We start from the raw sequence: 24,353 nt of genomic DNA, 5'->3' as shown, positions 1-24,353 counted from the left end.
AGATTTTGGGGGACACCCAGTAATCGAACATCCTTGTGAGAGCACTTTCTCTTCATCTTCAGGCACCCAAACATCCCAGATGCATCTATAGCCTGGTGCCTGCGCAGGAAGAGATGTCTTCTGGAGTACCCTGCTCACTGGGCATGTGCTACGGCCACATACCCCTATGCTGCAGCATCAAAAGTTCCAGGGCATGCTACCTGTCTTTGAAAACGAACTGCCGGTCAGCATCCCACCCATGCTAATGCTTCCCAAACAAATACAAGCATTTGGATGGGCAATCCCTAATCTGCCCTTTGGGACTGTCCCAGGGCTGTGGTACCTCCTGACTCTGCCTGCGTAATGCCTGGGTCATGCCTGGGTCAGTGCTAGGTGATCAAAACTTTCTCTGAGACTGTCCTAATAGTTTACTAAGGTTATGGCCATTTCAGGTGCTTGGCCTGTCCAGTTAATGAGACTTTACAGGGGTGTTTGCTACCACCGATACGGCCATAAATTCCCATGACAGAGAGTCAATATCTTCATGCTACTGAAGCTTGAGGGACTTGGTGACAGGCTGCATTGGGAGCCACTACAAGAAATGAGCTCCTCAGAAGAGCCGTGTGTAGGAAGAATCACCCTCATGTGCTTTCCGCCATCATTGGAGCCACACTGACCCCCAAAATGCTCGTTCCTTTGGCTGAGCCTCTCTCAGAGGCACTGGGTTGGTCCCTGGGTTTTACCTGAGCTTCTCTCTTGCAGCTCCTCCCCAAACTCTTTCTGGCACATGGTGGGGAGCAACTCACAGCACCACACTGCAAGAGAAGCCACCGCACACAGAAATCAGACTGTCATGCACATCACAAGGAGCTCTTCCCCATGCACTGCACATGGCTGATCTCTGGTTCTGAGAACAGCTGTGCCTAATGTGTGGTGGGTCCTGGAGAAGGAAGAGGGTCCCAGCAGGGAGGCAGTACCCCAGATGCAGCCTCACCCCAAGGCCTTTTCTCCATCCTGGATCCCAGCACCTCTCTGGAGCATCATTTCCAAGGGTACATTTCCACCTTTTCCATCACTGCTCCCCACCAGTTCTCCTCCAGCCAAGAAATGGGAATCCAGGGGCAATGCTTGTGGGACATCCATAGAGACAGGTCAGGAGCAACACAGCACTGCAAACCTCACTGCCGCCAGCACGAGTGGGTGCTGACTGGCTCCCTACCTCGTGTTGAGGGATCCCTGGCTAAGGGTGTCCCCCTCTCCCAGAAGTTCATCTTCACTGTGGTAATACATCTCATCCTCTTCCATCCTGTGAGGGTGGTGACACAGGAAACATCAGTCTTTTCCCTCCTTACTGTTCCTAACAGTAGTGGTGGTGACATTAATGACCATGGTCTTTGGGGTTGGCAGATGTCAGTGAAGGGCAGCAACACAGCCAAGGCTGAGATCCGCTTGTGCTCAAAATGACCTGCTGTAAGACAAGACTCCAGTCCAGAGGAGATGGGGAAGCTCCTTGGTACAAAAGCAGAAGCTGAAATTGGTTATAGCGCAATTGTCCACATGCAAACTTCATAGAAACATCAAATCACAAAATGGTTTGGGTTGGAATGGATCACCCAGTTCTAAGCCGGACACTTTCCACTAGACCAGCTTGTTCCAGCTGACAAAGAGAAGGTTTAGAAGAGCTCTTAGGCAGAAGTTCTTGACTGTGAGGGTACTGAGGCCCTGGCACAGGGTGCCCAGAGAAGCTGTGGCTGCCCCATCCCTGGCAGTGTTCAAGGCCAGGCTGGACGGGGCTTGAAGCAGCCTGGTCTAGTGGAAGGTGTCCCTGCCCATGGCAGGGGGATTGGAACTGGCTGATCTCTATAGTCCCTTCCAACCCCAAACATTCTGTGGTTCTAGGGTTCTGTGACTTTCACCTAACTGTGAGCACCAAGTACTCCTCTCCCATCTGCTAAGAGGCGCTGGCCTTGGTAGGGGGAAACGCAATGCAAGGATCATTGCCACAGTAGGTTTGAGCAGATGCCACAGTTAGGATATTTTCACCCCTACTTATCCCTGCTCCCTGTTTATAAACTACTGCATTTACTTCATCTCTCCAACAGGAAGGATTCTTCACCAGCCATGTAAAAACCAACCTCCAGAAGCCCTTCTGCTCAGCACTGTCTGCATGCCACTAGCACAGCTTAGCAGCCTTCAGCCACGATGCAGCTCTGCACACCTGGGCAGCGATACTCAGCAAACCACACATCTCCTCCTAAAAACTGCTCTGTCAGGTGCTCATGTGGCTGTGCTCAGCCTCCAGCAGAACTGGTCATCACAGACTTACGGTACAGTCCCTGGGGACCCAATACAGAGCCTCAATCCATCCACCTGCCTGCAGGTATCTGCTGCAGGCACTGCATCAGCCACGCAGCATTACTGCATCTTGTGGCCCAGGCAGGATGCTGGTCTCCCGACACATAGGGCTGACGGACAGACTGGAACCCACCCCACCAGCACTATGCTGCCCTGCCACCAGCCTTTAAAAATCCTTCGGCATCTTCCCTGTTCAGCAGCATCATGGTTCGCTGAGCTGGGAAACGAAGCTGCGCTTTCAATTTGCTTGAAAATTCACAGGTTTCAGCCCAATTCACACAGCTAATTGGCTGCTGAGGAGTGATGCGAGCTACTGGAGATACCTCCCCTCAATCTTGCACCACAGGGAAAAAGAAAGTTTGCTCTTATATGGCCAATGAAGTGCTAAATCCAGGCAAAAAGCAAGCCCTAGCGAAGCACACTATAGCAGAAACCCGGGGTGGGAATGCAGCACTGTTGCAGCAGCACCTGGGATGTAAATGCTACTAAAAAGCAGCCAATTCCCGGCGGTATGTTTGGATTCATACCTCCAGGCTGGGCTCCTGTGTGCATTTGGAAGCACAAGGGCTATCCACTTTTGAACCCCCAGCACCTTGCAAGCAGTTGAGCTGTAGCCCTCAGACATGGGTTGTAGCCATCATACAAGGACTATGCTGGTCCCAGGAGAGGGGTGGGTGACCTGAGACCTCAGCTCTGCCTGGGCTGCCTGTACTCCCCATCTATCCCACTACATCTACCAGTTTATCTCTTTCCACAAGACTTTAGCAAGTTCAGAACTTGGATGGCTCCACTCTTCCAGATGAAAGAGGCCAATGGGGTCAAGAGCTCCCGGAGCTGAGACTGACAAAGTCACTACCACGGACAACACAGCTACATAAACTGTGTAAAACTGCCTAAAAATCTGCCTTAGCAGCCCATGGACCTCATATATTTAGACACAAATGGTTTCGCACTTGCGAAACTCCCCTGTTGCTGACATGCTGGATGAGGATTTGAGCACAGGGTTCAAAGTGCCAGTGATGTGTAGGGCTGACTGGGCCAGCATCACTGGGGCCTAAGTGCCCATCCATGCCTTGGCCTCATGGCTGCGTGTAAGGTGGTAAAGGGGCTGTTCCTCCCAGCAAGTAATGAGCCCTGGGCATCCATAAGCCACAGCTCATGGCAGAACTGGTCTTAGCTTGCACTTCATCCCAATGGACAGCCAGCTGCAGCATCACCAGCCCTGAGCCCTCTCCACCCATCCCAGTCACCAGACTGGGTTTGCAACTTGTTACAGCAGCTTTGTGTCGAGAAATGGAAGGATACCGCCCCGAGCTTGTTTTTATCCAGTGACAGGTCCCATGAGCTTAGAAATATACAAGGGCGATATTAAAGACTCTTACATAAATGGAAAGCTGGCAACAGCATCCCTTAGAAGAAGTGGAGGTGCTTCCACCCACCATTGTAGGTTGAAGAGTCCCTCAGAAAATCCAAACAGGCACTGCCTTCGGTATGTGATTTCATTTAAGCCTGATGAGGTACTGAGATCCCAACAGATTGCCACGTAGAGAGCTTTGACAATGTCTCTTAGACGCTAAGTGCTTGCCTTTTGAAGGGTTAATGCTGCAAGGGAGGCTCACCCCATGCCACAATATCCCTGCTTTCTCCTCCAGCCCCTGCTGTGTCACCTGCCTTGCCAGGGGGTATGCACAGGCACTGTCACTGTCACCTTCCACCCCAGAAGCACCCACACTGGTGCTGTTTTGTGACCAACATGCTGTCCTCCCCCCGCCCCTGGCTGCAGCTTCACCTCCACCTCCTGCCCTGAAGGAAGCTCTGTCCTGGTGGCACCATGAGCTCCATCAAGATGCAAGACCTCACACATCTGCACATGTGGGTCTACACTGCACGCATGGCTCTAATCCCACCCAATATGAGGTGTGACCAACAGACAGACCTCTCCGAAGCTGTACTTAATTATGTTTGCTCTCCAGCATCTGCCACGTGCTACAAACCTCAGTGCTTGCTGGAAGACTCAGCTTCGTGCTAGGCAGGAGTGGTGGAGCACCTGGGACTGCAGGCACTGGAGAGTGAACACTTGGAGCCCATCCTCACCTGGAGCAGGGACTTCTGATGGCCAGGAGATGTGATGCATCTCAGAGGAACACTTGGGCAATGCTGCCCCTTCATGACAAGCCGAGCCCTCCCCAGCCCCACTGCCATCACACGACTCCAAGTGCTGAGCATCACTTTACCTCCTGAAGCTCTTCTCTGCAGACTGCTGGTTGGATTTTCCTGGAGAGATGTCCAAGCCCTGCCGGTGGCTGGAGAGGAGGCTGTCTGTCTCTAAGGGGTACCTGCCATCCCCCTCTGAGTGGACACTGGGGGTCTCCAGGAACTCCTTGTCATTCCACGCACCCACTGTCCCATCCAGAGCCTGGTACCTGATCTCGATGGAGATGCTGGTCTGCAACGCACAAGGAAGACACAATCAGCGCTCATAGGCAGCACAAGGAGGATGGATGGTACTGCAAATTCAGAAGGGCAGGAAGAGCTGTTGCATCAGCTGGCTTCGTATCTGAGCCTTACTGACCCCAAAGAGTCTTCTTTCCTAGGGCATGAAACAGTTGGAAGGCAGGTCTTTGGCTTCAGAAGGTGGTCTGACCCACCTCAGGCATGGTGCTGCAGCCTGCATCCTGCTCAGACACCTGATCCATTTGGAGCTGCTGGTGCATCTCAGACTGGGTGCTGGTGCATCAGATATGAGAGACATAAAAAGCCCCGAACAACAAACAAACCGCTCAAGCATCTGAAAGCACCACGAGCAGATGAAGCCATCTTGTGCTGGTGTATTTCCCCTGTGGTGCATCACCTTGTGAAGAATTTGTGCCTTGCTGTTAAGTGCTTGGCTACCAAACCCCACAGATGCATGATGCCTTGCTCCTGCCTGACCCTGTCCCCAGGCATTCTTGGGCAGATTTAGATCAGTCCTGGTTTGGGGAGGGGGTCTCCCAGCCTGGCCATGAGCAGACCAGTTGGGAGAAAGATGGAAAGGGATCTGGCACTGGGTCTGTCCAACCTTTATCTCAAGCCTCTTCTGTGTGCACCAAGTAAGAGTAAGGTCCTCTCCCTCTTCTATGGGGTCATTCCTCACCTACACACTGAAGACAGCATAAAGCTGCTGCAGCAAATTCAGGGCTGGAGCTCTTGAACATCTGTCCCCACAGTCATAGAATCATAGAACCATGGAAAGGCTTGGTTGGAAGGGACCTTAAAGCTCATCCAGTTCCAACCCCCTACCACAGGCAGGGACACCTTCCACTAGACCAGGTTGCTCCAAGCCCCGTCCAACCTGGCCTTGAACACTGCCAGGGATGGGGCAGCCACAGCTTCTCTGGGCACCCTGTGCCAGGGCCTCACCACCCTCACAGAGAACAACTTCTGCCTCAGATCTCATCTAAAACTCCTCTCTGTCAGGTTAAAGCCATTCCCCCTTGTCCTGTCCTTTGCATTTGATTACAGGAAGATGAAGTTGCTAAGCCACTGGCCATCATATTTGAAAAATCATGGCAGTCAGGTGAAGTTCCCGATGACTGGAAGAAGGGAAATGTAACCCCTATTTTCAAGAAGGGGAAAATGGAAGACCCAGGGAATTACAGACCAGTCAGTCTCACCTCTGTGCCTGGTAAAATCTTGGAGCAGATTCTCCTGGAAGGCATGCTAAGGCACATGAAAAACAACAAGGTGCTTGGTGACAGCCAGCATGGCTTCACTAAGGGGAAATCCTGCCTGACCAGTTTGGTGGCCTTCTATGATGGGGCTATGGAACTGAGGGACAGGGGTAGGGCAGTTGATGTCATCTACCTGGACTTGTGCAAAGCGTTTGACACTGTCCCACACAACATCCTTGTCTCTAAATTGGAGAGATATCAATTTGATAGACGGACCACTCGGTGGATAAAGAACTGGCTGGATGGCAGCATGCAAAGAGTTGTGGTCAATGGCTCAGTGTCCGGCTGGAGACCGGTAACGAGTGGTGTCCCTCAGGGATCGGTGTTGGGACCGGTCTTGTTTAACATCTTCGTCGCTGACATGGACAGTGGGATTGAGTGCACCCTCAGCAAGTTTGCCAAGAACCCTGTGGGTCAGTTGATACGCTGGAGGGAAGGGATGCCATCCAGAGGGACCTTGACACGCTTGTGAGGTGGGCTGATGCCAGCCTTATGAAGTTCAACCATGACAAGTGCAGGGTCCTACACCTGGGTCGGAGCAATCCCAGGCACAGCTACAGACTGGGCAGAGAAAAGATTCAGAGCGGCCCTGCGGGGATGGACTTGGGGGTGCTGGTCGATGAGAAAATGAACATGAGCCGGCTTCAGCGTGCGCTCGCAGCCCAGAAAGCCAACCGTATCCTGGGCTGCATCAAAAGGAGCGGGACCAGCAGGTCGAAGGAGGTGATCCTGCCCCTCTACTCTGCTCTTGTGAGACCTCACCTGGAGTATTGTGTGCAGTTCTGGTGTCCTCAACATAAAAAGGACATGGAACTGCTGGAACAAGTCCAGAGGAGGCCACGAGGATGATCAGGGGACTGGAGCACCTCCCGTATGAAGACAGGCTGAGGAAGTTGGGGCTGTTCAGCCTGGAGAAGAGAAGGCTGCGTGGAGACCTCATAGCAGCCTTCCAGTGTCTTTTTGCCAGGGACTGTAGTGACAGGACAAGGGGCAATGGGTTAAAACTTAAACAGGGGAAGTTTAGATTGGATATAAGGAGGAAATTCTTTCCTGTTAGGGTGGTGAGGCACTGGAATGGGTTGCCCAAGGAGGTTGTGAGTGCTCCATCCCTGGCAGTGTTCAAGGCCAGGTTGGATGAAGCCTTGGGTGGTATGGTTTAGTGCGAGATGTCCCTGCCCATGGCAGGGGGGCTGGAACTAGATGATCTTGAGGTCACTTCCAACCCTAACTATTCTGTGATTCTATTCAATGATTCAAAGTTATGCCTGAAAACTGCTTTCCATGAAGCCGTGGGAGTGAAGACGAGTCTCTTCCTACCGCCAGAGCGCATCACAGGTTTTACGGAGCAGAAAGAGGAAAGATGGGATTGCTAGGAGGGGACATACTGAAATTGCTTACTTTCAGCCTTCCAGTACCTAAAGGGGCCAACAAGAAAGCTGGAGAGCTGCTTTTGACAAGGGCCTGTAGGGACAGAACAAGGGGGAATGGCTTTAACCTGACAGAGGGGAGACTGAGATGAGCTCTTAGGCAGAAGTTGTTCCCTGTGAGGGTGCTGAGGCCCTGGCACAGGGTGCCCAGAGAAGCTGTGGCTGCCCCATCCCTGGCAGTGTTCAAGGCCAGGCTGGACGGGGCTTGGAGCAACCTGGTCTAGTGGAAGGTGTCCCTGCCCATGGCAGGGGTTGGAACTGGATGATCGTAAGGTCCCTTTCAATTCAAACCATTCTGTGACTGTACAGTTTTCCTACTTCTGGAGGCAACCCTTGCACATTATTTTTCTTTGAGCTTGCTCAATGCAAGTAACATGTTCTTCCAAGCAAAACCTTTTTCCTTGTATCTCAAAGGAGGAGGTGTGCTGACATCCAGTTATCCCATCTCAGCAGACAGGCAGTGGCTTTCCGTACCTCTGCCTCCTCCGTATGACTGATTATTTTCCAGTCTCTCTCTCCTCCTGCAGCAGCCCTCACTGGCTGTGGTCCACCCCTATGCCTACTCATAAAATCTTTCAAGGCTGGGAGAAATTGGGTCGCCTCCCCACAAGGGCCATCTCTGCTGCCCATCAGGAGCTAATCCGGATTTAGGTTTCCACTAATATTTCTCCAAGGAAAATGTCCCAGGTGTTGCCCTCTGGATTACCTCTTCTTCAGGCTCCCTCAGTGCAAATTGATTATCTTGCTGGAGCAAAGGCTGGCAGCGGGAAGTTCAGTTGTCTCTGTGCCTCTGTTGTTATAATGGTTGCTACATGGGAGAAGAGATCTGAAATCCTGATGGAAGCCCAAAATGCAAGTGTACACCCTCACGTCCTAGCTCCAGTTTGAACAGGCATGGCCTGGGGCTAAGACAGTGTCCCAGAAATGCAGGGGAAATAGAGGAATGAGGCATGTCTGCTCACAGCTAGCTCAGGAAATGCAGGATTTGTGCATGAGCATCCGCATGGCCTGTGGTGAAAAGGACATGGGGGGATTTTTTGTCTTGTCCAAAGGAGATCTGTGGTCCTGTAAAATCTGCCTTGCCCAGGCTGCCCTCATTTTGTAGCAATAGGCAATAGCCAGTATTTATGTTTTCCAGAGCACTTTGTAGATACCAACTAAAACAACTCCAGCAAAGCTGCCGTGACATAGAGGAGATGTAGACACAGGCTCCTCAAAGGAAAGGTGATGAGCACAGATTATCCAGTACACCAGGCATGGGCTTGGAAGGTCATTTCTCTTCCAGGTTCTTCCAAGTCAGAAGCACATGGCTTATGTAGAGGTGAAGGATAGCAGAGCATTTGCTTTGACTTACTATGTGGCTATAGCACAGCCAAACAGCAAGGCACCAGGCAATGCAGGTACCTCCTCAGTCTTAGGTTTGTTTGGTCTAAAAAACCACACCATTTTCGACATCAAGAAGTTGAATGTATTTAATTTTTCATTTAATTTTTTTGCACTGATTTTCACCTCTCCCCCTTGTGACACTGAAGGGTCTTAAAAATATGGGACTTTCTTCCTTTGGAGGATCCCATGGACTTTAATCAGGTAACTTCTCCATCTGATATACCGAGAGAACAGCAGGAGCTATTTTTGCTGGTATTATTGCTGCATCCAAGGTCTGCACCCCCTTCATTTCTTCTTCCTCCTCAGAACAGTTTCTTGTACTTTTATTGGTTTCATTCCCTCTAATCCCGCAGGAGAAGTCACCTCCTGTCTGCTCCTAATGAAACCACTCATCTTTTCGTTGCTAATTGCTTGTTGTTAGCACAGAGGGTCACAAGCAATTGCACTTTTTCTTTATGCTGAGTCTAGGAAGCAGCTTATAGAGGAAAAGGGGGGAGGCTGAGGCTTTATTTCTTAATTAAAACACCAGGGTTTTGATACTCAAGAAGATCATAAGTAGCTGTATTTCCAAGTGTGTTATAAAACTCCATGGGAAGCAGCTCCCATGAGATGTGTTACAAGAATGCAGATGGGAATGCACAGTCACACAGCAGCTGCTTTGCCTTTGCCTGGCCATCAGGGGCTCAGGATGGGGGGTGCAGACACACACCAGCTTGTGTTTCTTACCCTGGTTTCCCCCAGGGGGGTATAAAGAATGGGACTTCAGATGAGCTGCTGCAAAAGGTATGTCTCATGGGCTATGAGGAGCGGAAAAGAAGCAGTGTTGAGGTCAGAGACAAACAGAGCTTTCACTGTGCACCCTCAGGGCAGTCCTGGCTGCCCTATTCCTTCAGACCAAAAGTAATAGGATGAAAGAAGGCTGAAGATTTGGGATTTCAGGAGCATAACACAGACTTCCCTCTTCCCACAGTCAGCAAAACTATGGACACATGGACCAAGTCTGAGGGGCAGCACCAGCTGCTTACTCCTCTTGACCTACCTGAATGGCTGAATTATTGTCATCTATGAGCGTGTCCGTCACCTCTACCTGCCCTTCTTCCACCACCTTTTGCAGAACCATCTGGAAAGTGCCAATGAGCCTGTGGAGCAAAGAAGAGAAAAGTCAGGCAAGCTGTGCTGAGCACCCAGATTCTGTTTTCAATGGGAAAGAACTTTGATGGCCAAGTTGCCCAAGCATATGAGAATGGTTTTGCTTCCCATTTGCCTTAAGAGGGGGTAGAAGTGACATGGAAGATCAGGGGACAGCCAAAGACTGTGGCAGCTGAGCCGGTGACCCCAGCTCTGTGGAGATGGTGAGCAAAGAAGAAGCGAGGAAGGAAAGCATTTCAATGGAACACTGTTGGTATAAGAGGAGAAGGAGTCTTTGGGAACCATCAGTCTTGTATTATTGGGATTCAACTAAAGGAACCCAAACTGGCCTTTTCCATTCTGAATATCTGCAGCTATGTTTGCACTCATGAATTGAACATGGCAAGAACCAGGGCACTGTCCCCACCTCGTCTGCACCAGGGCATTATCAGCACAGGACATGACATGGGGAGGTCCCAGGACAACATGCCTGGCCCCAAATCACCCATCCACGAAGGAGGAGGCGTCCTGGGGTAGGGAGCACAATGGATGTGCCTGGTTATATTTACAGAAGGCATTGAGTGATGGTTTAACACATTTCCTCCTTCCCAGGCTGCTCCCACACTTGTACTGGATGCTATTGCTCTGACAGCAGAGCATTCCCATCTTCTTTTCAGTAGAAAAGGAGCTGGTTTCTCCAACCCCACGGCCGCACTGAGCAGCCTTCCTGATCCTACAGAGGAACAGATGAGGAAGGCTCACATTTGTCTCACCAGACCTGCATGCGCTGACACCCTCCACAGGCTGAGGGGGTATAACACCTTCCAGCCACCGTGGCCACTTCTCCCCTGAGCATCTGATCACCATGTAATCTCCCCCAGGATGAGCAGGATGAAGGCATCTAATTGCTCTTAGTGGCTCTTGCCTGGGTTTGCTGCTGCTCTTGCAGCCAGGGTGTGCAGCACTGTGCATGCTGAAAGCAGCCACGTTTGTTAAATTACAGGTCCAAATAGACACCACAGGGAGCAGAGAGGCCTGGCACTTCTAATAAAAGTCATTACTTATTTGCCAGCTCATGGCTTGTCAAGGAGCTATAGCTTTATGTTCTTCATGTTCTGCTGTGGCACCACAGGGACCATCGTCTGAGAAGACCCAGGTATAAATCAACAAGTGACTCCCGACACTGAAGAAGCCCTGAAATGATGAATATGCCTTACCCCATCTGCCTTGCAAAGCATCTCCAGTGCCATGATCGCAGATGACAGTGAAGGTATTGCATGGCACACCAGGAATATGCCTGCAGTGCTCTGCTGACTGGGGCCAGTGAGAAAACCGCTGCTGATTAAACTACTTCCTTGCAAACCTTAAGGCATCGCTTACCGAGATGCTGATTAATCAACACGTGATTTTAGAGTGGGAGACAAGAACTCCCCGTGATGGGTGGTGGGATATTGAAGGCTCCTCTGCCTCTGCCCCTCTATAATCCAAGCACCCAGTGCTGTGCCTGCGTCACAGCCTGGAGACCCAGCGTAAAAGCAGGGCCAGCAGATGTGCCCTAGGTCAGTCTGAGGAAGGAGTTTATTTTTCCCAGCTCTCAAGACATCCCCTTAGGTTTTGAAGAACCCTCTGAAATGGAAGAGTAAGGTTTGCCCAGCCTTGCTCAACTCCCTGGCATCTGCACTGGCTTTGGGGATTGATGCGCTGGGTCCTGCCTCTGCCAGTGCTCTGTTTTTAATGTCCCCACCCCAAACAGTCTTTCTTTGCACAGGTCTCTGTGTCCCTTTGTGCACACACCTGCATGCTCAGGGTCTGTGCTGTGCAGTTAACCCACTGTACACCACTTGTTTATAGTAATAAACTGCCTGAGGAAATTCATAAAGTACCTAAGAAATACAGAAATATGACCTTACTGTTGCTCACCTGCTTATCTACCTCTGCCTGACTTGCAGCAGGGAGGTCCTGCTTTCCAACAGACCTCTGACAGATCCTGCTGGTGATGCTGGTGATGCTTGATGCTCCAGGAGCACGGGAGAGGCAGGGCAGACCTGCCTCAGTGTGCTTTGCAGGATGGGACCCTTCCTCCTCCTCTCAGCTCCCATGTCTTGTGCATGGGTAGTTCCCAGCAGTGACCTCCTGCATCTCCAAAGTGCTACGCAGGATGCTGAACATGAACACCTTTACTTTGTGCACTTTATGTTGCTTCATGCACAATAAATCATAGAATCACAGAACGCATCATTGCTGCTCATGGAGACCTGCTGATTCTCCTAGATGGGCTTATCTAGGGAAAAGACTGCCATAACAGCCTGCCTTTCAGGTTTCCAAAATAATGGTGTTGGCTGTTTGCAAAAGCAGAAGCTCTCTTGTTTCAAAAAGGCTTCCTTAAGGGAAGTCTGTGATTTCTTTTATTTTGTAGGGGTGTTGCAGGGTCTCTGGGTCAAGTTTACCCAAGAGAAGCCCAGTGGCTGCACAACATCACATCCATCTCCACCACAATGCCCTCCCCAGGTACCTACGGTCCAAAGTACACACTGCATGAGAGTGCTCGGAATTGCAGGCTGTTGCTGCCACAGGAGCTGGTAAAAGCAGATACATCAGAGCCAGTCCTAGCCCTGTGACGGTGTTTTCCAGCCACAGTATCTGGATGGTGACGACCGGCAAAGAGCGGATTCTCCCATCTCCTGAGCAGACGGTGAGATGCAGGCCCTTCCACCATCCTCCTAACAGGACTTTGCAGCCCTTTCAGCCTGACCTGTGTGCTTCTACACTCCCCAGCTCAGCTCGCAGACCTCGGGCCAGCTCATCTGCCAGTATGTAAATTATCAGGAAGATGGATCTGTGTTAGGCTTGGGATAACACGCTCCTTCCTCAGACCCCTCCCAGCGCACTGCCCCTGGCAGGCAAGAGCCAAGCAAGGGAGAATAAAATATTCAGGACTTGTCTACACAGCCTTTCATTTCCAAGTGTTTCATAATTCATCAAGTGCCCTGCTCCCCTCCTTGGCATTTCTGCTGATGGAAAGAGAGGGAGTTTTTCTGGGTCACTCGTAATATTATCAGACTGTAGGTACCTCTCTTGTTTCAAACCCAGCTTGGCTGATTTGGTGTCTAGAGCTTGCTCAAAGCCTTGGATCAGGGCAGCCTGGGACTGCTGCATACCCCATGGTGTGGCTGGGGGTGACAGTGAACCTGGCCAGGCATGGCCAGCTCTGAAGTCCCACTCTGTCTGAGCAAGGGCTCTTAGGTTGAGGGATGCATCTGGCTTTGCTAAGAGCATTCTCCAGCCCATCAAGTCCTGTCCCCCTTCCCTGCCAGCTCAGCCCTTGGATGATGTTTGCTCCCTGGGCAAGTTCTGCTCCTGCAGCCTAGATGAGCTTCTGGCAGGGGGTGGCATCTCCATCCATCCATTCATACATCATCAGATCCTAGGAAGTGATGAAAGAGAAATCACGGCATTTCTGTCCTGGTTTGGTCCCCACTTCCACACATGCCTCGCAAGGTAGCGTGGGGAAAGCAGAGGGGTGCTGCTGATTTCAACCCATTGCCAGGCTTGCAAGAGCCTGGGAGATTGAAATGAAGGCTCAGCTGCCCAAGGAAGGATCCAGTCTGCACTTACAGACCTAAGGGAGAGCTGGTCTCCTGCTCCTGAACCACTTGGAGTTGCTGGCTCCATCTAAATTAGCTTAGAATTAAGCCTGTGCACTGTCCCTCACCCATCTATGCTGGGATGATGCCTGCCAGGCTTGGCCAGGCCAATACACCAACCCTGATCCATTGTAGGGATGCAGGGGCAGGAGCTGGGCAGCCCCAAAGAGTTTTGGAGAGGAGAGCTTCCCCATGTGGCCGTTGCCAACACAGCTGGGTGCTTGGGACAGAAAAAGACCCTGGTGATGTCTGTGTTGGGTACCAGGATTGACAGAGAAAATCAACCAGACCCAAATCAAAGATATGGAGTTGAAATTAGGATTATAATCTAATATCTAACTTGGGGGGGGGGGGAAGGTTATCATACTGAACCATCATACAACCCACCCCTGCAGCCTTGCCTGCTCCCCACCCAAACAAACTTTCAATGCTTGTCATTATTCAAAGTGTTTGAGAGAAGACCAGGAATACCATGGGGGGACGTAGGGCAGGCAGGGAGTAGCCACTGCATCTCCATGCATCCGCCTGTCAGGACACCTTCCCACCCCTCGGCACTAAGAGCTGCAAACACTGAAGGATTTGGTTACACCCCCCAAACCACAGCAGCATCTCCAAACTCCCGCACCCAGGCTACAGCCCAGATTACACACTGAGCACTGCCTTGCCCATCCTGGTGCTTGCAAGGAGGGCAGAGGAGATCTGCAGGCTCCTGATCCATGGGGACAGCTGGGGGTCACAGTCTCCAGCCGGGAGGGAGAGCAGCTCTCCTAAATGCCTGCCCAGTGCACAGTCTGCCCTGAACTAATGAGTTGCAATGCAAAACAGGCAGCACAGGGACACGACCAATGCCCAGGCTGGCCAAAGAAGGGACCGTGGGAGATGCTAATCTTTTGGGTTGTCAAGGGGGCTCAGATGACCACGCAGCTCAGCGCTACTCAACTAAAATCTGCTGAGGTGGTGAACCCTGTGGGCTTGTCAGTGATTTGTCAAAGTGATGGCCACAAAATTCCTGTTTCTGGGTCCATGATCAGGCCATGTCTCCCTTTCCTTACCCATAAGCCAAACAGAGATGATGATGACTTCAGGGTAGGCAGATCTGCTAAGATCCCTTATGAAGACAGGTTAAGAAAGTTGGGGCTGTTCAGCCTGGAGAAGAGAAGGCTGCGTGGAGACCTCATAGCAGCCTTCCAGTACCTGAAGGGGGGGCTATAGGGATGCTGGGAAGGGACTCTTCATCAGGGACTGTAGTGATAGGAAAAGGGGTAATGGGTTCAAACTTTAACAGGGGACGTTCAGGTTAGGTATAAAGAAGGAGTTCCAGTTAGATATAAGGAAGAAGTTCTTTACTATGAGGGTGGCGAGGCACTGGCACAGGTTGCTCAAAGAAGTGGTAAATGCTTCATCCATGGGAGTGTTCAAAGCTAGGTTGGACAGAGCCTTGGGTGACATGGTCTAGTGTGAGGTGTCCCTGCCCATGGTAAGGGGGGTTGGAAGTAGATGATCTTAAGAACCTTTCCAACCCTAACTATTCTATGATTCTATAACTCCGGCTGCAACTCTGAAATCAGTCCCACCTTTCCAGGTCCTTTCTGAGGCAGTGGGCTCTGTAACTAGACACATTTCTTTTCAGACTGAGGAAATGCATGACAAGGTCTGGTCCCGCAGGGCTGCACTGACCGCCAGCATCCTGAATGATGGATCCCTGCCTGCAGTCACTCCCAGGCGCTTCTCACAGGCATAACACCTCCAGCAGCCGCTTTGTCAAGTTTTCACCGAACTTTTCATCTCTTAACCAAAATATTGTGTGACAACAAGTCAAACACAGTGCAGAAGTCTGACTATACCCCCAAATTGCCTCTTTATCAAGAAATCTTATCCCAAATTAGTTACCTGACAGGGCTGACTGGCACTCGCGCTATTCTACTTGTCTTCCAGGGTGAAAAGAAAATGCATTTGTGTTTAATGAGAATTTTTGCAAGAGTTTGATGAAAAAAAATGTAAATTCACTGGAGCAACTTTTGCTATCTGGAGGCTGCTGAGCTGGAACAGCTGCGGTGTCCTACATTTCACTCCGTTATCCAAATGATAACAAACCGGTAATAATTGCATACACTTGGGAGTGTAGGCTCTGACTTGTGTATCACACAGGCTTGGTGCAAAGGGGGTAATTAGGAGGGAAGTGATTTAGGAAGCTTTAACTTAAAGAGTCAAATGATTACAGATGAAGCTGCAATTTGGCCAGACAGTGAAAGAGGCTCTTCATTTTCGTCCAAGCTCTGAGGCACTCATCGTGTGAGCTGCAAGAGGTAACTGTGTGCATTTATCAGTACTGTACAAGCCCAGTGAATGTGGAGCTGTTGGAATGAGTCCAGAGGAGGCCATGAAGATGCTCCAAGGACTGAAGCAGCTCTGCTATGGAGACAGGCTGAGAGAGCTGGGCTTGTTCAGCCTGGAGAAGACTCCAAGGTGAACACAGAGCAGCTCCCAGTGCCTAAAAGTGCCAAAAAGAAAGCTGGAGAGGGGCTTTGGACAAGGGCCTGTAGGGACAGGACAAGGGGGAATGGCTTTAACCTGACAGAGGGGAGATTGAGATGAGCTCTGAGGCAGAAGTTGTTCCCTGTGGGGGCAGTAAGGCCCTGGCACAGGGCCCAGAGAAGCTGTGGCTGCCCCATCCCTGGCAGTGTTCAAGGCCAGGTTGGATGGGGCTTGGAGCAACCTGGTCTAGTGGAAGGTGTCCCTGCCCATGGCAGGGGGTAGGAACTGGATGAGCTTTAAGGTCCCTTCCAACCCAAACCATTTTATGCTGATTCTGTGATCATCATTTGCTGGCCATGTCCACCTTGAGGTGAGCCAGCCATTCCAGCTGCCTTATCCCCTGCTCATTTACTCTTGCTCTTGGTGAGCCAAGATGACTTGCAGCTCCCTCTGGGAAGTCTGGACTCTGCACAGCTCTGCCTCTGCAGCTCCCCTCCTCCTTGGGGCTCAGTGTTTCAGCTCTTTTTCATGTGCCAGCCTTGCCTGCAGAACTGGACAAGTTGTGTGACATGGTATTACTCACAGAAAGGCTGAGCTGATACCTTTGTAGACATCTTGTCTGATTAGCTTGCATCTCTGACACGGTATGGAAACTTCTACCTTTCCAGCTTTCTGCCCCTGGGGATATCAGTCCTCTCAGGTCATAACCAAGCACACCCTGTGCTTTTATCTTTACCTTCCATGGAAGATGATGCTAGAAAATCTTAAGGAAACTTCTAAAGACCCACTTCATCCTAAGCCTACTTTCTACTGTCTTCATTTTCATGTCTTCCAAGTTTTTCTACTGGAATAGATGATGAGTAACTGTTTCCTCCCCAGTTTAATCTTATGGCTATTTATTATGTCCTTTTCTGAATTGAAGATGAGATGACTGATTTAATTTATAGTTCCTATTTTAAATCTTTTGCCTGTTCTGTTGGATCCTTTCTCTCCTGCACAAAGGAGTCAGACAGCCAACAGCTTGTTGCGAAGAGAGCCTAGGACAGCGCTGGTGATCAACTTTCTGTGTGTCCACTGCTGAAAGGATTAGTAGAAAAACTTGATTTAATGATGTTTGGATAATTAAGGTTACTGCATTGCTCCCAGCTACTAAGGTATAACTTCATCTTGCAGTAGCATGGTTGGACTTCATGTAATAAAGTTTGGGGATTCAAATCATATATGAAAATGACATAAATAAACCCTAAATCATGCTGATGGCCCCCAAATTGTTCCGTAAGATTTTTGTCTTACTGGTGAGGCTAGAAAGGGACCCTAAAATCTTGTTTCGGATAGAGACAAAAGCAAACAAAGCATGAGGCCAGCATGGTGTGATTTTATGTGATCATTTTGTCCGGGTTACAGGTGCACTCAGTTTCATTCGAAGAGATTTAATTTCTGCCTTTTAGCAATTCTCTAGACAATAATAACATCTTGATGAGTGCATCTGTAGCCCCACTCATCCAGTGGTGAGTGGATGTGACCTCCAGGCATCCCTGGGATCTTCCACATTGAGAGGGAAGCAACTGGAGCGAGCTGAACCTCCCGCATCACTGATGCTGCTCCAACGCCTGCAGCTCAGACCTCCGCAGTGTTTAACCAGGCTGGCAGCAGTAAGGCTTGCCCAGCTGAAGTCCAAGCACTGTCTCAGTGAAACGGGGGCACCTTCTGGTTTGCAAAATGCATCTCTTGCAACCTGAGTTTGCTCTTCAAGCCCTGCTCTGCTCGGGGAGGGCAACCAGACAAGAGGGGAACCTTACTGCACCAGAGTTAATAACTCTTCCCATGACACTCTTCCTACAGTGATTCTGTAGCAGATTGCTTTCTGAGGGTGAAATGGTGAGCACCCGGGTTTCTGCAAGTTGGAGGCACTTTCGTGCAAGACTTGTGTTGCATAAAGGCCTTATTTGCTGAAGAAGCTGGAGTACAAAGGACAAAACAAAGCTCTATTTTTATCCTGGGTAGCACAGTGCTGTATTAAAAGCCTTTGGTATTAGTCTCTTTGTCTTTCTGTCAGGTAAGAAGAGCCAGCTCCTGCCTTTTCCCTGTGGGTATCAGCTTTCTCAGGGGGATATTATCTGTGCCCCCACCCATACATTGTCCATCAGGAGCTGACCAGTTTGTAACGTGGCTTTCACCCTTTGGCCAGATCCAGTTACTGCTGCTTGCCCCAGAGAGGAAAACAGTGACATAGAGGAAAACAAACCACCCTGAAGCAAAAGCTCTTAGTTTTTGAGCAGTGTTCCTTATCCTTAAGGGATGTGGCCACTGACTGGAATTGTCCTTGTTTTACACAGAAGACCCAGGAAATGATTGTCTAGGGTGATCCAGCAGGTCAGGAATGGGAACAGCAGCAAGGAGCAGACCTCCTGCCCCAGGGATGATGCTCTGGGGCCACTGGACCACACAGCCATCCTCTCTGATGTCTCACCAGCACAGCGTGCTGCCCTGGCTGCTGCCTCCACTTGCTTCTTGTATCTCTGCCCTCTTTTGTCTATACGATCCTCTACCCCACACCACTCACACATGCCCCACAGGGTCTTCTCCTGCTCAGACACACTCAAAATCCACTTCTGGGAACTCAGATCTCACACTAGTCTGCTTGCAAGTGCCCTCTCCCAAAGCTCTTCACTGTGGGATCACATGCCATGATTCACCCTCTTGAAGGTATTTTGTAGGTCTCCCCACGGGACCAGAAGACAAAGGTCAGAGATGAACTGAGTTCCTGTAGGATCTCAATATTTCTACCCAGGTCACCCCACCAGGCAGCAGTTATTTGGCTTCTCCATCTTGGATACATGGCATCAGCTGAAACACCTCATGTCTGCAGAATGGGTGAGTAGGACCCATGACTATTGGTCCTGCACTTGCGTGGAGCATTTCCAGTCTGCATCTACACCAGTAAACCAACCATGGGCAGGATGTGGCACTGCCTTTCATCCACCTGCATTCGGACACGGCATCCCTGAGGCGGTTTGGATAGGTCTTGGCTGGAGAGGAGAGTTTCAAGCCTGGGGATGCCCTAAGTGGTGAGGTGCTAGAGACAGGCTTCTGGGCTTGTGGCACTGCTGGGCTGGTCCATTTGAGCTGTCATCATGCATCAACTCCCAGCTTCCATGATCTGCCCCTTTCTTTGGGCACTCAGACATTGTCCCAGAGCCAAGACCCATGGGAGCTCACAGCCCCTCCAAGGAGCCAGCACACAATCAGCTGCTGTAAGGAGGCTGAGGCACCTGGCCAGGGCCAGCACAGGATTATTTTACCAGCTAATTACCTGCATGCTGATGGCCACCAAGGCAGGAAATAAAAGCAACTCAATGAGCCACCAGCCACGTCTGGGCTCCTGCCCACTCCATTATTCAGGGTGGACCTGCATCAGGTGTCATGCCTTTATCTGGGGCTTTGATAAACAGCACTAATCAGCTGCATGTGAATAATTCACAAAGAACACAGCTCACTTTCCCGAACCCCAGCACCAGCGCTCTGCTTCTCCCCACACCTCTGCCTCCTCTCCAAGATTATGTCTGTCTGTCCTCCTAAAACTCATTCATGTGCAAGAAGGATGGGCTGTAGCTATAGCACTGGCTTGTGATCTGGGGCTCTAATTATTGTTGGTTTTGTATACCACAGATTCTCTGTGTTCCGTTGAGGAAGGTGCTCAGCTCCATCTGCGTGGGAGCGAGAGGGGGCCAGGTACATCGGCTGTGCCTTGGCACTAATATCATGGTGCAGACATTTCTGAGCCAACAGGGAAATGCTGTGAGTCTGAGCACAAATCCCTGGATAATCCCTTTATATTTATGACTTCGAGGGTCTATTCTGCAGGTTGTTTCCTGCCACTGATGCTCACACCTGAAATGTATTCCTTCCTCCACCAGTAAGAAGCTTATAGGGTTGGAATAAGGCTCTCCTGTCACTGCACCCTTTGGACTCCTGGTTGTCTTCTTCAAGGAACTTCAGACTTTTCAGCCCACCCTTCAGATGAAGTCTGGTCTCGGGTCATGGAATCATAAAATCATAAAATCATGGAATCATAGGATCACAGAATGGTTTGGGTTGGGAGGAGCATAAAGATCATCCAGTCTAACCTGCCTGCCATGGGCAGGGACGCCTGCCGTTAGACCAGACTGCTCAGAGCCTCATCCAGCACAGCCTTGAGTGTTTCCAGGGATGGGGCAGCCACAGCTTCCTGGGGCAACCTGTGCCAGGGCCTCACCACCCACAGCATTAAATTTTCTTCCTTCGTCTTCATCTCCCCTCTTTTAGTTCAAAACCATCACCCCTTGCCCAGTTGCTACAGACTCTTGTAAAAAGTCTGTCCCCATCTTTCTTACAAGCCCCCTTTAAGGACTGAAGCACAGAGCTCATCCTCCCCAGACACAGCTGGACCAGTCCTGCTTCAGAACAGCATCCGATCAGCTGCCCAAGGCAGTGATGCAGTATTCAGCACATCAGTGGAGATCCAACACCTCCCTGAAGAGGTTTTCTTCAGGTTAGACAAGAGTTTCCTCATGCTGGCATTTACAGATGCTGTAAAATGGACCCCGAAGCATGTCTGTGGCAGTGAGTGTTCAGCCTATCCTTCAGCAATGAAGAGACCACCACAGCAAGCTCTTGTTGCTGCCCATGTTTGCTTTGTGGGCCACTGGAGCAGACAAGCCCTGCAGCCCAGCCCAGAAAAGGAGCTGGCATCAGAGGACCCCCCCAGCAAATGCAGAGGAAGACATCTCCCCTGGCTCTGCCTTGACAACAGTGTGAAGCAGAACCCCAAAAAAGCCTCCTGTGACTGCAGTTTTAGTGTCCATGGGGAACTAGGGCTCACCTCAGGTTCCCTTTGAGTATCCAGCTTCTCAAAGGACCTGTGTCTCCTGTTAGATCCAAAGTTGTATCTTCCAGCCCTGTGTTTGTCCCAGACATTCCAGGACATGTGCATGGCAGCAGGTACTCGTGTTTAGGTTATAGAGATGAGCCACCAGTTGCCGGAGAGGGGTCTGGGAGATCCAGGAGCAAAGAAGCATGCATTGTCCCAGAGCAACGGGCTTTGGGCACAGGGACTTGGAGAAGAGAAGGCTCCAGGGAGACCTTAGAGCAGCTTCCAGTGCCTAAAGGGGGCCTGCAAGAAATCTGGAGAGGGGCTTTTGACAAGGGCCTGTAGGGACAGGACAAGGGGGAATGGCTTTAACCTGACAGAGGGGAGACTGAGATGAGCTCTTAGGCAGAAGTTGTTCCCTGTGAGGGTGGTGAGGCCCTGGCACAGGGTTCCCAGAGAAGCTGTGGCTGCCCCATCCCTGGCAGTGTTCAAGGCCAGGCTGGACGGGGCTTGGAGCAACCTGGTCTAGTGGAAGGTGTCCCTGCCTGTGGCAGCGGATTGGAACTGGATGAGCTTTAAGGTCCCTTCCAACCCAAACCATCCTGGTTAGATGATGCTATGATTTCAAGCCAAATGAACCCCAAAACCAGGAGCAGCAGCTGCTGTTCCACCCTGTAATGATGCGAAGCAGGCGAACAAGCTGGATTAAATATTTCTGTCGGTTGTTGCAGGCCAGGGTAATCATCACAAATAAATTCTGTAGGTTGTTGCAGGCTTGTGGGTAATCATCACAAAGGAGCCAGCAGCTTCTGATCCACTGATATCAATTTTTAATGAAGTTAGAATAATAGAGAAATCCAAGCACAGCAAAGAGTTCATACAGGGTGGATGAAGAGAGCCAGGCTAATCTGGCAGCCATCCTAGGAGAAGAATAGGAAGGCTTGTACAGGATTCAGTGAATAAGCAATTAAAAACTGGAGTGTAATCAATGCCATTCAGGCTAGGTTTAGGAGGAGATAGAACCTGTCAAAACAAGCCTGGTTTGCTGCTTTGGAATTGGTTTGTTTGGTAAGCGCATGAAAGGAGCAGGTTCATACAAAATGGTTTAACATGCCTGCTGTCAAGGCTCCGCACTAACAGGAGCAGATTAGTGGAGATACTATAAAAATAGGATATGAGCTGAGAATCACCTTTGAATGATAGTGCCACGGTGAAATTTTGCCATTAAACCCATGACTACTACACCAGTGACTGGGATGTAAAGCCAACTTAGAATCAAATCTTCAAATAATGTGAAGATTGATAGAGCAGTCAATCAGGAGTGAGTGGAGGCAGCAGCCAAGTAGAGCAGTGGGGACCTTGGAATGAACGTGATCCAAACAGAAAGGGTGCTCATATGCCAAAAGCACTGCCAAGAAGCAGCATCTGCACCCCAGGCTGGCAGAAAATTGACCTGACTTCTATGAACATAACAGCTCCAGAGAGTGTGGTAGACCAGCAGCCCAGCACAGTGAATAAACAACCAATTAATCCATAACAGCACGAACAGAGGAGGAGCAGGGGACAAGAGAGATGTGTTTGATCCTCAGTGTGCAGAGCTGGGGGTATGCAGTGCATCTATCTAGTCTGCACCGGTACTTTGAAGGGAGGATGTTGAAAGTTGAACGTTAGCAGGATAAAGAGCTGCAAAGACAATTTGAGATGGTAAAAGACACTGTGCAAGATCCATGTGACCCGGCAGTGTGTGCTTGCAGCCCAGAAAGCAGCCATGTCCTGGGCTGCATCGCCAGCAGTGTGACCAGCAGGTCAAGGGATTCTACCCCTATGTTCTGTTCTTTCCAACCCAGACCATTCTGAGGTTCTATGATGAGAGGTGACAAGAACAGCCTTCTCAAAAACAAGACTGAGGGGTGCTCTGAGTATAAATGTGCAGATCTTTTGAGGGCAGAAAGCACAAGGTAAGCAATGGGCAGAGATGTTCCTGGTTTCATGCGCTCTAGACACCATTGTGGGAGAGCCCAGCTGCCTCAGCTCAGACTCCTGGGACAAGAACCACAGCACGTGAGGGTTACTTTGTACTGAGGGGGGGGGGGGGCTAAATTGATGGAAGAAGACAATTCCCATGGGGTGTTGGAATCAGATTCCAGCTTGCTGTACATCTGGCTGTTACCTTAGTGGCAAGGAATAAAAATAATGGCACTGCTAGTCCATGTTGCAGGTGGGGTTTACAGCACACACGTATCGATTGAGCTTGCTGAGATTGTAGCAGAAGATAGGGATGTAGGCTTCATCTTGGGCAGCTCGACCCCAGACAGGACACTTGGACATGACTGCTCCCCTACAGCATCACCAATTGCTGCTCAAAGGAAAGGCTGCTCCTCTGTGGCTGCCCAGACCCTCACCAGTCAAAGACAAACTGGGGAAAATATCCAAAGTGATGAAAATGATAAAACAGGAGGTCGTCGTGCAAGCCAAGTGGCTTTTGGCTGGCTGGTGCAGCCAAGCTTTTTGCATGCACAGTTCACCAGGGGGAAAAAAGGGGCACTTCAAACAATCTGGCTGAACTAGCTGGATACTTAGTTTGTGTGGGGTATTTGGAAAGCCTTAAGAGACTTTGGTTCCCTTGAAAGTGGAAGGAATTGCCTGAGTGTCCATTTTCTCAGCCTTTAATCTTTGCAACCTGCTGGTGTGTTCTGGCCTGTCCAATTCCCCATTCCGTGGAGGAACAGTGACAGTTCTTTGTTTCCAGGCACATAATCACCACTTTCTGCTCTCTATTGCACCTTTCAAGTGGATTTACTTTCATATTTGAAGACAGAGAGAGAAGGGATTGCTTCTCTGTGTGCAGAGCATGCAGTATTGCTGTCTACAAGGCAAATTGGTACATCCTAAAGTGCAGTTTGTTAGAGCAAAAGCATCTGATTCAACTGGCATGTTTTCATTCGCTGCATAAAAAAGATGTGGATGGGATGGAGAGAATCCAGGAATGACCAAAAGGGTGATCCAAGCACTGGGCAGCCGTGTGAGGAAAGGCTGAAGAAACTGGGCTTTTTCAGCCTGGAGAAAAGAAAGCTCAGGGGAGACCTCATCCCCATGTTCCAGTATTTAAAAGGTGACTACAGAGAAGCCGGAGATTCCCTTTTTACAAGGAGTCCCATGGAGAAGATGGGGGGGTGATGGGCATAAGTTACTAAGGGGAGATGCCAGCTGGACACAAGAGGGAAATGTTTCACAATGAGAACAGCCATCCACTGGAGTAGTCTCCCCAGGGAAGTGGTGGATGTTCCAGCCTTGGACCTGACAGGGATGTGTAGTCTAGGTTGTGCTTTGCCAGGAGAGGTTGGACCAGATGATCCTTAAGGTCCCTTCCAACCTGGGATTTTAGGATTCTGTGATTCTA

General features: G+C 50.3%; 1 protein-coding gene across 19 annotated transcripts in view; it reads right to left on the bottom strand.

Moving 5' to 3' along the window:
- Positions 1-24,353, bottom strand: part of OTOF (otoferlin) — a 100,059-nt gene that overhangs the window by 58,086 nt on the left and 17,620 nt on the right. For 18 of the 19 annotated variants that reach the window (XM_065681993.1, XM_065681992.1, XM_065681976.1 and 15 more), the window contains exons 4-5: positions 9,897-9,996; positions 4,569-4,780 (exon numbers count right to left, since the gene is read on the bottom strand). In XM_065681993.1, the coding sequence (XP_065538065.1) occupies positions 4,569-4,780; positions 9,897-9,996 (312 nt within the window). Of the gene's footprint in view, positions 1-1,198; positions 1,229-4,568; positions 4,781-9,896; positions 9,997-24,353 lie in introns of those variants that run through there. The other variant, XM_065681995.1, reaches the window with a different exon arrangement.

This window comes from Lathamus discolor, chromosome 5 (assembly GCF_037157495.1).
Source record: "Lathamus discolor isolate bLatDis1 chromosome 5, bLatDis1.hap1, whole genome shotgun sequence".
Classification (NCBI taxonomy): Eukaryota; Metazoa; Chordata; class Aves; order Psittaciformes; family Psittacidae; genus Lathamus; species Lathamus discolor.
This window is presented reverse-complemented; position numbering and strand designations above follow the sequence as displayed.